At 37.5% G+C, this 12,105-nt stretch overlaps 1 protein-coding gene across 1 annotated transcript; it reads left to right on the top strand.

The window, feature by feature from the left end:
• Nucleotides 1–10,325: 10,325 nt before the first annotated feature.
• On the top strand, nt 10,326–11,816 carry LOC130973821 (chalcone synthase 5). Its single transcript, XM_057898492.1, has 2 exons — nt 10,326–10,583; nt 10,673–11,816. Exons 1-2 carry the CDS (start codon nt 10,406–10,408, stop codon nt 11,662–11,664), a joined length of 1,170 nt encoding a protein of 389 aa, XP_057754475.1. The 5' UTR covers nt 10,326–10,405; the 3' UTR covers nt 11,665–11,816.
• The last annotated feature ends 289 nt before the right edge of the window (nt 11,817–12,105 follow it).

The raw sequence follows: 12,105 nt of genomic DNA, 5'->3' as shown, positions 1-12,105 counted from the left end.
CAGACAGGCTTCTTTACATTCTCCTATTGAGATTGTTGGTACAGTGTGAAAAATTCATTTTTGTATTTATAAGCTAAGATACATATGATGATTGAACTCTTTGCAAGTTAAAATGCTGGTTATTGAAGTTAGTGGCTTAATGCAATGCGTGATCCAACTGACACATTTCTATTGTATGATGATGATAACAAGTAAACCAGTTAGTCTAAAATTATGTAGAATCTGTTCTTCATTTCTTTTTTCATATTTTACCTATTTTCTCGTTCTATTTTTTGTAACAGGATGAATTTAAGAATGCTATAGAATAGGCTACGCCAAAAGCATTTGAAGAAGGAAGTAATACATTAAATGAGATGGATGTGTCGTGTAAAATAATCGGAGTTAACAAGGGAAGAATTTATGGACTTCGAATAGAATCCACTGCGGTTGAGAAAAGACCTAGTTATCGTGGCTCCAGTTCTCAGTCATTCGATTGGTTGCAAAGGTTAGAACATGAAAAAATAATAAAGAAAATATAAGAAGAGAACGATGACTTGAAAACTAGGTTGGAAAAGACAAAAAAAGGACTTGAGTTCAATAAACGTATGCTTCAACAAATGATGAACAAGCTTAGTTTTAAAATTTCGATTCCTCAACTAGAAAGTGGAGAAATAAATATAGGAAAGGATGAAGATGGTTAACGTACGTCTGAAGAGTGATTATTTCATTGTAGTTGTGATTCTAGTTAGTTAATAAATTTTAAATGATGTGATTGTGATGCTAGTTAGTTAATAGATTTTAAATGGTGAACATACTTATTATTGTTATTGTTTATGATATTGAATTGATGAGTTATTTATGGGTTGGCTTTTTATGTGTTAAGGTGTAGGTTTTGTGTCGATGATTTTTCAATATTTAATAGCCTAGATGTAAAAATTTAGTAAAAATTGATAATTAAAAATTAGGATTAGCCATGGAAATCTGGTCACTAAAATGTTTGATTGCCAATTAGAGACCGATTTAACGACTAAAATGTTGGTTGCTAAAACACAGGTCCCCACTTAGCGGCAGATTTTGCGACTGAAAAGTTGGTCGCTATTTAACGACCGATTTACTCAGAGATCGATTTAGCGACGAAAACTTTAGTCACTAATTAGCGACCGATTCTTTTAGCGACCAATAATTTTTGGTGAGGTTGGGTGGTCATGTTCAGAAATCGGTCGCTAATGTTAGCGACTAAAGTCAGTTGCTATTTTCTTATTAGCGACCAAGGTATTAGCGATCGATTTTCAAGAAAAATCGGTCGCTAAATCGGTCGCTATTCTGGTAACTTCTTGTATATATACACTTGTCGAGTATAGAATCTACTACTACTCTCTTATTATATATTAATAGATAAATATTGAAATATAAATTAAAATACACATTAAAAATGAGTTGAACAACACATGTATTTAGAATTTTTTATTTAAATAAATAAAATAAAAGTAATAATTACCGAAATAAATAATTTTAAAAATATTTATCGTTTTGCATTTCCTAGTCATATCTCGTTTACACTGTACACGAGATGAAATTTCATGTAAGTGTAAACGAGATATGACACGTCAGCTGCAACGTGTCTATCTCGTTTACACTGTAAACGAGATACATGAAATGTTCATCTCGTGTACAGTGTAAATGAGATATATAGAAGACAATCCCAGCGGCTATAAAAGAATGTGTAACCCTTGGTATTCTTCACAAACTTTTCCTATCCTTTATGTGTCTCATATTTCTCACAAATACAAGGCATTAATGGCCAGTAATAGTCCATACATAGTTGTGCTTGTGTATCCCATTTGTCGTCTGAGAAATGGCGACAACGGGGTGACATTTGAGTGTGAGGATCCAATATTGTTTCGCACTCAGTGTGTGGAGACGTTTTAGGATTTGAAGAGTTTGATAATGAGCAAGCTCGGTGGTATACAGGCGAGAAAAATCGGAAGGGTGGCGTATAGGTTGCTGGCACCCATGGGTAACAGTGTCTCCTGGTTTTGACTATTCCGACTTCTTAGGGACGAGCATGTGCGACTGATGTTCGACATCCATGGAAGGATCATGGTGGAGCAGGTAATGGAGCTTTCAACAGAGATGGGACACAATGGTGGTGGAAGTTCTGTACACTCGACCTATGTACAGGACAACTGACCCCTCGCACCACCGCTCATTCATGTAGCCATTCTAATGGATGAGGCAGAGGAGGGCGAGGAGGAGTCAGACGAGGATTACGTGGCGGACAGTATGGACAGCCAATTATCCGATAGTGGGGTTGAGGATGAATGTGTTTCGGAGACACCTGTTCAGACTGTGGTGCGCCATGTCCTACCTCCACCTCTTCCAATTCCAGTGCTTTCGGCAGTTCCATCTCACTATCACAGTCTGGATCTGGACTCCATGCACGAGAGGGCTCTGTTTCTTGACACGGGGGAAGAGGATTAATCTGGTAGGCCTAGTGTCAAACATATGGTGCACGGTAATCCTACGACCGGGGTCAAACCTCTGCCTCCAACCGTCGTACCACTGCTGGAGTCGCTCCGGCCACCAGACATCTTCATCGCGGCCAGTGGTGGTCAGATACCTGTTGTTCAACATAGTAAGTAAATAAACTCGTATCACTATCAGAACAACAAACAACTACAGTCATATAACTTTCAAAAAATTATCAACCATTCATAGTTGTCGAGATTCATTGGAGTGCCTGGCACTTGCTGCTCCCCATGAACTGCCATTTCACCCGATCAACGTGGTGAAACCGGACAATGTTGAAGCAGACCAGCGGGACGGCCAACAACCAGGTACCCCATTCCTCCTCCTCACGGAACCAGTGCGGGCACAGGGCCTACATCACATGGTCATCATAGACTCTCCATGAAAACTGAATAAAAAATATATCAGACATCAGTAACCATACACTATCAATATAACTGTCAAAATTATACCATAATACAACACAGCTAGTAAATAAAATCACAATATATTTTTTCATGACTAACCTCATCAAACCGTAACCGGTCGATCGATACCCTCTAAAGTAGGACCCTGGTCTGATGCTGATCCCTACTCTGCTATTGCAATCCAACCAACTTGACAATAACATTTAACACAAATACAAAAAAATATTTGGTTACCTCGCAGCTAGCGGATACTGGTAGATTCCTCTATCTGGTGGACATCACTGAGGAAATCTCTGATATGTCCAGCTCATCAAAAGCAGGTAATGGAGCTTTCAACAGAGATGGGACACAATGGTGGTGGAAGTTTCGTACACTCGTCCTTTGTACAGGACAACTAATCCCTCGCACCACCGCCCATTCATGTTGCCATTCTAATGAATGAGGCAGAGGAGGGCGAGGAGAAGTCAGACAAGGATTACATGGTGGACAGTGCGGACAGCCACTTGTCCGATAGTGGGGATGAGGATGAATGTGTTTTGGAGACACCTGTTCAGGCTGTGGCGCGCCATGTTCTGCCTCCACCTCTCCCAATTTCGGTGCTTTCGGCAGTTACATCTCACTATCACAGTCTGGATCTGAACTCCATGCACGAGAGGGCTCTGTTTCTTGACACGGGGAAAGAGGATTACTCTGATAGGCCTAGTGTCAAACGTATGGTGCACGGTAATCCTGCGATCAGGGTCAAACCTCTGCCTTCAACCGTCGTACCACTGCTGGAGTCGCTCTGGCCACCAGACATCTTCACCGCGGCCAGTGGTGGTCAGATACCTGTTGTTCAACACAGTAAGTAAATAAACTCGTATCACTATCAGAATAACAAACAACTACAGTCATATAACTTTCAAAAAATTCTCAACCATTCATACCTGTCAAGATTCAATGGAGTGCCTGGCACTTGCTGCTCCCTATTGAACTGCCATTTCACCCGATCAACATGGTAAAACCGGACAATGTTGAAGTAGACCAGTGGGACGGCCGACAACCAGGTACCCCATTCCTCCTCCTCTCAGAACCAGTGCGGGCACAGGGCCTGCATCACATGGTCATCATAGACTCTCCATGAAAACTGAATAAAAAATATATCCGACATCAGTAACCATACACTATCAATATAACTGTCGAAAATATACCGTAATATAACACAGCGAGTAAATAAAATCACAATATATTTTTTCATGACTAACCTCATCGAATCGTAACCGGTCGATCGATACCCTCTAAAGCAGGACCTTGGCCTGATGCTGATCCCTACTCTGCTACTGCAATCCAACCAACCTGACAATAACATTTAATGCCAATACAAAAAAATATTTGGTTACCTCGCAGCTAGCGGATACTGGTAGATTCCTCTATTTGGTGGACATCACTGAGAAAATCTCTTATATGTCCAGCTCATTAAAAGCAGGTAATGGAGCTTTTAGCAAAGATGAGACACAATGGTGGTGGAAGTTTCGTACACTCGACCTTTGTACAGGACAATTGACCCCTCGCACCACCGCCCATTTATGTCGCCATTCTAATGGATGAGGCAGAGGAGGGCGAGGAGGAGTCAGACGAGGATTACGTGGCGGATAGTGCGGACAGCCACTTGTCCGATAGTGAGGATGAGGATGAATGTGTTTCAGAGACACCTGTTCAGACTTTGGCGCGCCATGTCCTGCCTCCACCTCTCCCAATTCCGGTGCTTTCTGTAGTTCCATCTCACTATCACAGTCTGGATATGGACTCCATGCATGAGAGGGCTCTGTTTCTTGACACGGGGAAGAGGATTACTCCGGTAGGCCTAGTGTCAAACGTATGGTGCACGGTAATCCTGCGACCGGGGTCAAATCTCTGCTTCCAACCGTCGTACCACTGCTGGAGTCGCTCCAGCCACCAGACATCCTTATCGCTGCCAGTGGTGGTCAGATACCTGTTGTTCAACACAGTAAGTAAATAAACTCGTATCACTATCAGAATAACAAACAACTACAATCATATAACTTTCAAAAAATTATCAACCATTCATACCTGTCAAGATTCACTGGAGTGCCTGGCACTTGCTGCTCTCCATTGAACTGCCGTTTTACCCGATCAACGTGGTAAAACTGGACAATGTTGAAGCAGACCAGCGGGACGGCCGACAACCAGGTACCCCATTCCTCCTCCTCACGGAACCAGTGCGGGCACAGGGCCTGCATCACATGGTCATCATAGACTCTCCATGAAAACTGAATAAAAAATATATCCGACATTAGTAACCATATACTATCAATCTAACTATCAAAAATATACCGTAATACAACACAGCGATTAAATAAAATCACAATATATTTTTTTCATGACTAACCTCATCGAACCATAACCGGTCGGTCGATACCTTCTAAAGCAGGACCCTGGCCTGATGCTGATCCTTACTCTGCTGCTGCAATCCAACCAACCTGACAATAACATTTAACGCAAATACAAAAATAATATTTGGTTACTTCGCAGCTAGCGGATACTGGTATATTCCTCTATCTGGTGGACATCACTGAGAAAATCTCTGATAAATCTAGCTCATCAAAAACGGAGTGCAATCGGCGATGTCCGTGACTCCTCGCTGTGCCGCCAAAAAGAGTGACTGGTACGTCTAAGCCAGCACAGCCGAGCTCCGAGATAACGCCCTACACTCCCCGAAGTCTCGGAGAAGCGGTAGCCAACGTACGTGCACCATGTTGTTGGACTTGTCTGTCAACAGATACCCTCCGATTAGTTGCATAATATAGCACCGGGCATACTATCGGAGGGTCTCTGGGTCATCAGTCGAGGGCATCTGGCGGACACGATCACCCAACCACACCAGCTTCAGCGTGAAAGACTCCTTCCTCTGCGCAGTCTACTATGCTGCCACTGGAGGCCTGGCACCAAGCAGCTACTCCATCATGGCCCACATCTCCGTGCCGTACCACCTACCGAAGTCACGAAAGCACCCCCAACGGGGTTTCCGTTTGCGCGTAGGCCTAGGTGGTATGCCACGTCCTACAGGGTGATAGTGACCTCACCCCACGGGAGATGAAACGTGTGTATCTCCGGACGCCATCACTCCACGAGTGCCAAAATCAGAGAATTGTCAAAAGTGAAGTTTCTGAAGGGCACCGTGTCGCCGAATCCAGCTTCAGCCAGATACGGGACGATGGCATCCGGTGGAGGAAGGGTATGGCTGACTCACCAGGACAGTAGAAGGCGAGGCTTCTGCGGAATAAAAAAAATTAACTTATAAAGAGATAATCATAAATTTTTGTAGTCTACTTAAGAACATAGAGCTACTTCTACTTAAGAACATATACTTCCATGTCTCTAGTCTACATATGTCTCTAAATTACATATGTCGGTAAGCAATACAGTTCTAAATTCATTATATAGTCCAATCCCTAAAGTATTTGACTCGGCGCTTGTCACTATAGGACTACCCTAACAATATCCACATACTTAGATTAACTGAACAAAACGCAACTAACCTCGAAGTCGGCCGTCCCGGCGTAATGCGACGTCTAGTTCAGTCTGTTGATTTTCCCGTCGTTCCCCGCCTGGCGTGCCATCACCGTTTCAGTCTCATATATGGTAGGAAAGGGTAAAAAGAGGGGAGAAATAGGTTGACTACGTCAAAATGGGGCCCAGAGTCACGCTGTAAACGACATATACTTATAGGCGCAGTACGGCCTTATCTCGTTTACAGTGTAAACGAGATAAGGGATCTATCTCGTTTATAATGTAAACAAGATAGACGTGGTTTGGCTAACGTGTCTTATCTCGTTTACACTGTAAATAAGATACAAGTAATGTCATCTTATTTACATTATAAATGAGATAAGACTAAAAAATTTAAATCGGTAAATATTTTTTAAATGATTTATTTTAGTCATTATTATTTTTATTTTATTTATTTAAATAAAAATCCTATGTATTTACAAACAAATACATTATTATTATTATTATTATTATTATTATTATTATTATTATTATTATTATTATTATTATTATTATTTCCACTATTAAAATTTTTTAGATTCTTCACTATCGCCAATACATTATCATTTTAAGCTTATATGTCAAGAATATGTAAGCGTAAAATTATCATGTCATGTATTATTTACATTTAAAAATATAATAAAATATATTATAACGTATTGGATCGGAGGAATAAAATTAAACTAAAATATTAATAATAAAATTAGAACCATACGTATAAAGGTATAAAATTTGTTAACTTCTAACCAATTCTCTTTTAAATAAAGGATATATTATTTTTTATGACACGTTTTATATGATTATTGAAAAAATTTAATTCTCATCATTATTAAAATTAACTATTTTTAGAATTTGGATAACCACATAATCATCTATAATATTGACTTTATTTTTTTTAAATTAACCATTAACAACTTAAACAACGCTAATATATAATCTATTTGGCGTAAAATATGTGTGTGGATTACACAGAATTTTAATTCAAAACAAATCAATGTGAGCTTGAATTAAATTAGCCACACAAGGTCATCATAAAATTTAAATGGAAAATTAGTTGGATAAGTATCATTGAAAAACAAATTGTAGAAGTTTATTATCGCAACTTATATAAGATTTCTTGAGTAGTAGTTGAAAAATTAATCTCTTTACAAAGAAGATTCCTATAAAATGGAGAGGATGTCAACCAAGGGTTTTTTTAGTAAAGTGGAAAATTATCTAAACTCAAAAACGGCTAAAAGATTTAGAAGTAGGTGATGCAATTGTTTGAAATGCAACATAATTGTTTAAGTAATGGTGACAATTTTCGAAAGAAGATTGTTTATTATAGAAGAAAATTATATGTTCTTGAAATGATATGAATTTAAATATTTTATTCTCTAGTCAGCCTATACTTAAAAGAGGAGGTTCATAGAGGGATATTTGTCAATTACAAATAAAAGATTAATAAGTGAGGGATAAGATGGCCAGAAGACTATCTTTGGAGGTAAGAGATATAAGAAGAATTCGATTCTAGAAAGATAATTGGTTGGCCTGTGATGTGTTGAAGGACAATTTTTCACAGCTTTTTCGATTTCAAACCAAAACGGATCTATAATTAAAGATTGTGGATTTTGAGATGAGTTAAAGAGGATATGGAATTTTCAATGGAGAAGAGAACTATTCCAATGGAAGTTGGAATTAGTGAATCAACTTTATGGGGTGCTACAATCTGTCAATTTAGCATCCAAGAGAAAAGACAGGATAGTTTGAAAATTTGATAGATCAAGCATTTAATTTATTCTACTAACTCTTTTGTGCAGGTTTTGCGGACTGAAACACTTCCAGAGGACATTTTCAGTTATCACTTCACTTGTTCCATTTGGAGGGGGTTGGTTCCACCAAGAGTGGAGTTGTTTACCTAGTTTGTGTTAGTTGGCAGGGTCAATACTAATAACAGATTAAGCAGATTTGGCATTGTTGGTCGAAATGATACTGATTGTGTGCTGTGTAAAAAAGGATTATGAGAATGATTATCATTTGTTTCTGGATTGTGAGTTTACTTGGCAGGTGTGATGTGTTTGGTTGTTCGCCTATAGGTTGTTCAAGGAACAATTAAGCAACACTTCGAGAATTAGACAAGAATTTCTATTAGAAAAGATGAATGTAATAGATGGTTGATTGGTTTTTGTACTATCATCTGAAATATTTTGCTAAAAAGGAATAATAGGATATTCAAGAATAAAAAAACAGGTATTGCAAAAATTATCAACAAATCGATTAAAAATTATAAAGAGTGGACTGATTTTGATCCTTTTAGTTATTTATGGCAATATAAAAAATGACTATAATTTAATTTTTTATTATTATTTAATAACTTTGTACTTTCTAACTGCTCTATATAACTTATTGAGCTTTTTGTTTAAAAAATTAAATGGTAGAAGCTGTTTTTTTTTTTTTGGTTAAATTCCTTCATTCACAACTTATGGCTTTAAATGATACCTTACAATCGTTAGTAAATAACTAAAAGGATTATCAATCATACACAACGATGACCAAAGAATATTTGATTCAAGTTAATCCTCTCGTTTCATTCTTTTGGCTGAAAAAGGTTAAGGAATTTGGTAGTTAAAAAAAAAACGAAATTGCAAATGGAATTTTGTTAAAAATCTTGTAATTTACAGAAATTATTTTATATTAATTGGATAATTTAGTTATCTAAATTCAAATTAAAAAATTAGTTAATATTAATTATAATGACTCGACCAAATTTTTTTAATAACAATAAAACATGTCATATATAGAATAATAAATATCTTATTTAAGAGAAAGCCACCGCAAAATTTATCATTGTACAACTAAAAGGAATTTTATGTTATAACAAAGAAAAAAAAAAAGTCAAAAACACGTATCAGCGGAAAATAATAACACGGAGAACAATTAGAGCTAGTCATGTTGCACTTGTCACTTGGGCAATGGTTCGCAGGAACTAGCTAGGAAGCAAGCTACTATTGATCAATGCTGTGACAACGATACATAGCGTATATTATCTGAATTTCCCCCAAAAAATCAAATGCATAAAATTAAAATAGTGCAAAATAAAGAATTTATTTATCTTATATTTTAAAGACACATATATTAAATTTATAAATTACATTTTTTTATTAAAATTTAAATTATTTATTTATTTATTTTATATTTATTAAATAAAAATATTTAAAATATTTTATTATCGTATAATAAACTCATCATATATTTTTAGAATACACATTAACTAAATTCTAAAATAAGTAGCCAATTATTGGTTTAGTTTAATTTGAGCATTTGGCCAAGCAAGACAAGGATCACACTCATGTGGTTGACTGGTTGTAGAAATAAGGACTAGTCTCCATTCTAATGCGAAGGGTAAAAGCATACCATGCATCGTCCAAATAAAATCGTCACTAATTATCGTAGCAGTCAAAGAACGTCGTTTAAGAATATTGAAATTTTTTGAAATTAATAAAAATATTTATTTTTTTAATTTTTCATTATATTTTTTAATTTGACCAAAAATTAATTCCTTGTGAATTTAAATTTTTTTTGAAAATGTGTTTGGTTAATAAACTACTATATATATAAAATAAAATTTAAATTTTAATACTTAATTAAATAAATAGATTAATAAATTAACTACTAGTCCAATTTAAATTGATTTACTAAGATCACTTATGAATATAATTTAAATAAAAAGAATTCAAACAAATTAAACACTTCTTTCTTTGAAAAAATTTCATCCATGACATGAACATAATGGTAATTAAGAGTGAAGCACGTGATGCTCAGCTACCCACTGCACCTATTCATCACACATCCTTCACACTTTGGTGCCTATAAAATCTCATCTTTCCATAACAATTCTTCAGGACACACTATCAGCTTTCTACTATCTAGCAAAAGCTTCTGCATTAACCTAATAAGAAACCATGGCGAATGTATCTGAGATTCGCAAGGCTCAAAGAGCAGAAGGTCCTGCAACTATAATGGCAATTGGAACAGCAACACCACCGAACTGCGTTGATCAAAGCACGTATCCGGACTACTACTTCAGAATCACCAATAGCGAACACATGAGCGACCTTAAGAAAAAGTTCCAACGCATGTGTATGTATTAATTAATTAATTAATTGATTGCTGTTTAATTATACATATATAGCATTGTGAAGAACTCAAGGGTTAGCGTATTGTTTCAGGTGATAAGTCAATGATTAAGAAGAGATACATGTACTTAACGGAAGAGATGCTGAAGGAAAACCCTAACATGTGTGAATACATGGCACCCTCATTGGATGCAAGGCAAGACATGGTGGTTGTGGAGGTTCCAAGGCTTGGCAAAGAAGCTGCAACCAAAGCCATCAAGGAATGGGGGCAACCAAAGTCAAAGATAACACACTTGATCTTCTGCACCACCAGCGGCGTCGACATGCCCGGTGCCGATTACCGACTCACCAAACTCTTAGGCCTCCGGCCATACGTCAAGAGGTACATGATGTACCAGCAAGGCTGCTTCGCCGGCGGCACCGTCCTCCGTTTGGCCAAGGACTTGGCGGAGAACAACAAGGATGCACGTGTTCTTGTGGTTTGTTCTGAGATAACGGCGGTTACGTTCCGTGGTCCAAGTGAAACACACTTGGATAGTCTTGTAGGGCAAGCATTGTTCGGCGATGGAGCCGCCGCGCTTATCGTTGGTTCCGATCCATTGCCGGAGATTGAGAAGCCGATATTCGAGCTTGTTTGGACTGCTCAAACACTTGCACCGGACAGCGAAGGCGCCATTGATGGCCACCTTCGTGAAGTTGGGCTTACTTTCCATCTTCTCAAGGATGTTCCTTCGATTGTTTCGAAGAACATCAACAAGGCACTCACCGAGGCTTTTGATCCGTTAGGTATATCTGATTATAACTCGATATTTTGGATTGCGCATCCCGGTGGACCTGCAATTTTGGACCAAGTCGAACAAAAGTTGAACCTGAAACCGGAGAAGATGAAAGCCACTAGAGATGTGCTTAGTAATTATGGTAACATGTCAAGTGCATGTGTGCTGTTCATATTGGATGAGATGAGAAAGAAATCGGTTGAAGAAGGACTTAAAACCACCGGTGAAGGACTTGAATGGGGTGTGTTGTTTGGCTTTGGTCCCGGTTTAACCATTGAAACTGTTGTTCTGCATAGTGTGGCTACATAAATTGGCCTCGCTCATTTATGATCTTATGTATGTTATACATCGTTTTATTTTGTATATGGTGCATGTATGTCCAGCTAAATAATGTATCGTATCAATGTCTATTGGTACAAAAATTAATTATGTTAAATAATATATACCCTCTCAGTTTGCAAGTGACGACTCAGATACATACATACCGCAAAAGAATCTTTTAATCAAGAATATGCAGTAGACGATTATTTGAATGATCCAGAGGTGTCTATATTTGTTCTTGTGTGCATGGTAACTTAATTAACACAGTTAAAACTGCATTAATGGGATAAAACATGGTCATCGGCTCTGGTTCCTGCATGATGGACCAGGTTTTGGATATGTATGATTATAGACTATTATATTGTATGAGTTCAATAAAAAAAATCTGAACAGAGGATAAATATACCAAGCTCTTGTAACTATTTAAAA

Source organism: Arachis stenosperma, chromosome 4 (assembly GCF_014773155.1).
Source record: "Arachis stenosperma cultivar V10309 chromosome 4, arast.V10309.gnm1.PFL2, whole genome shotgun sequence".
In the NCBI taxonomy this organism is placed as follows: domain Eukaryota; kingdom Viridiplantae; phylum Streptophyta; class Magnoliopsida; order Fabales; family Fabaceae; genus Arachis; species Arachis stenosperma.
This window is presented reverse-complemented; position numbering and strand designations above follow the sequence as displayed.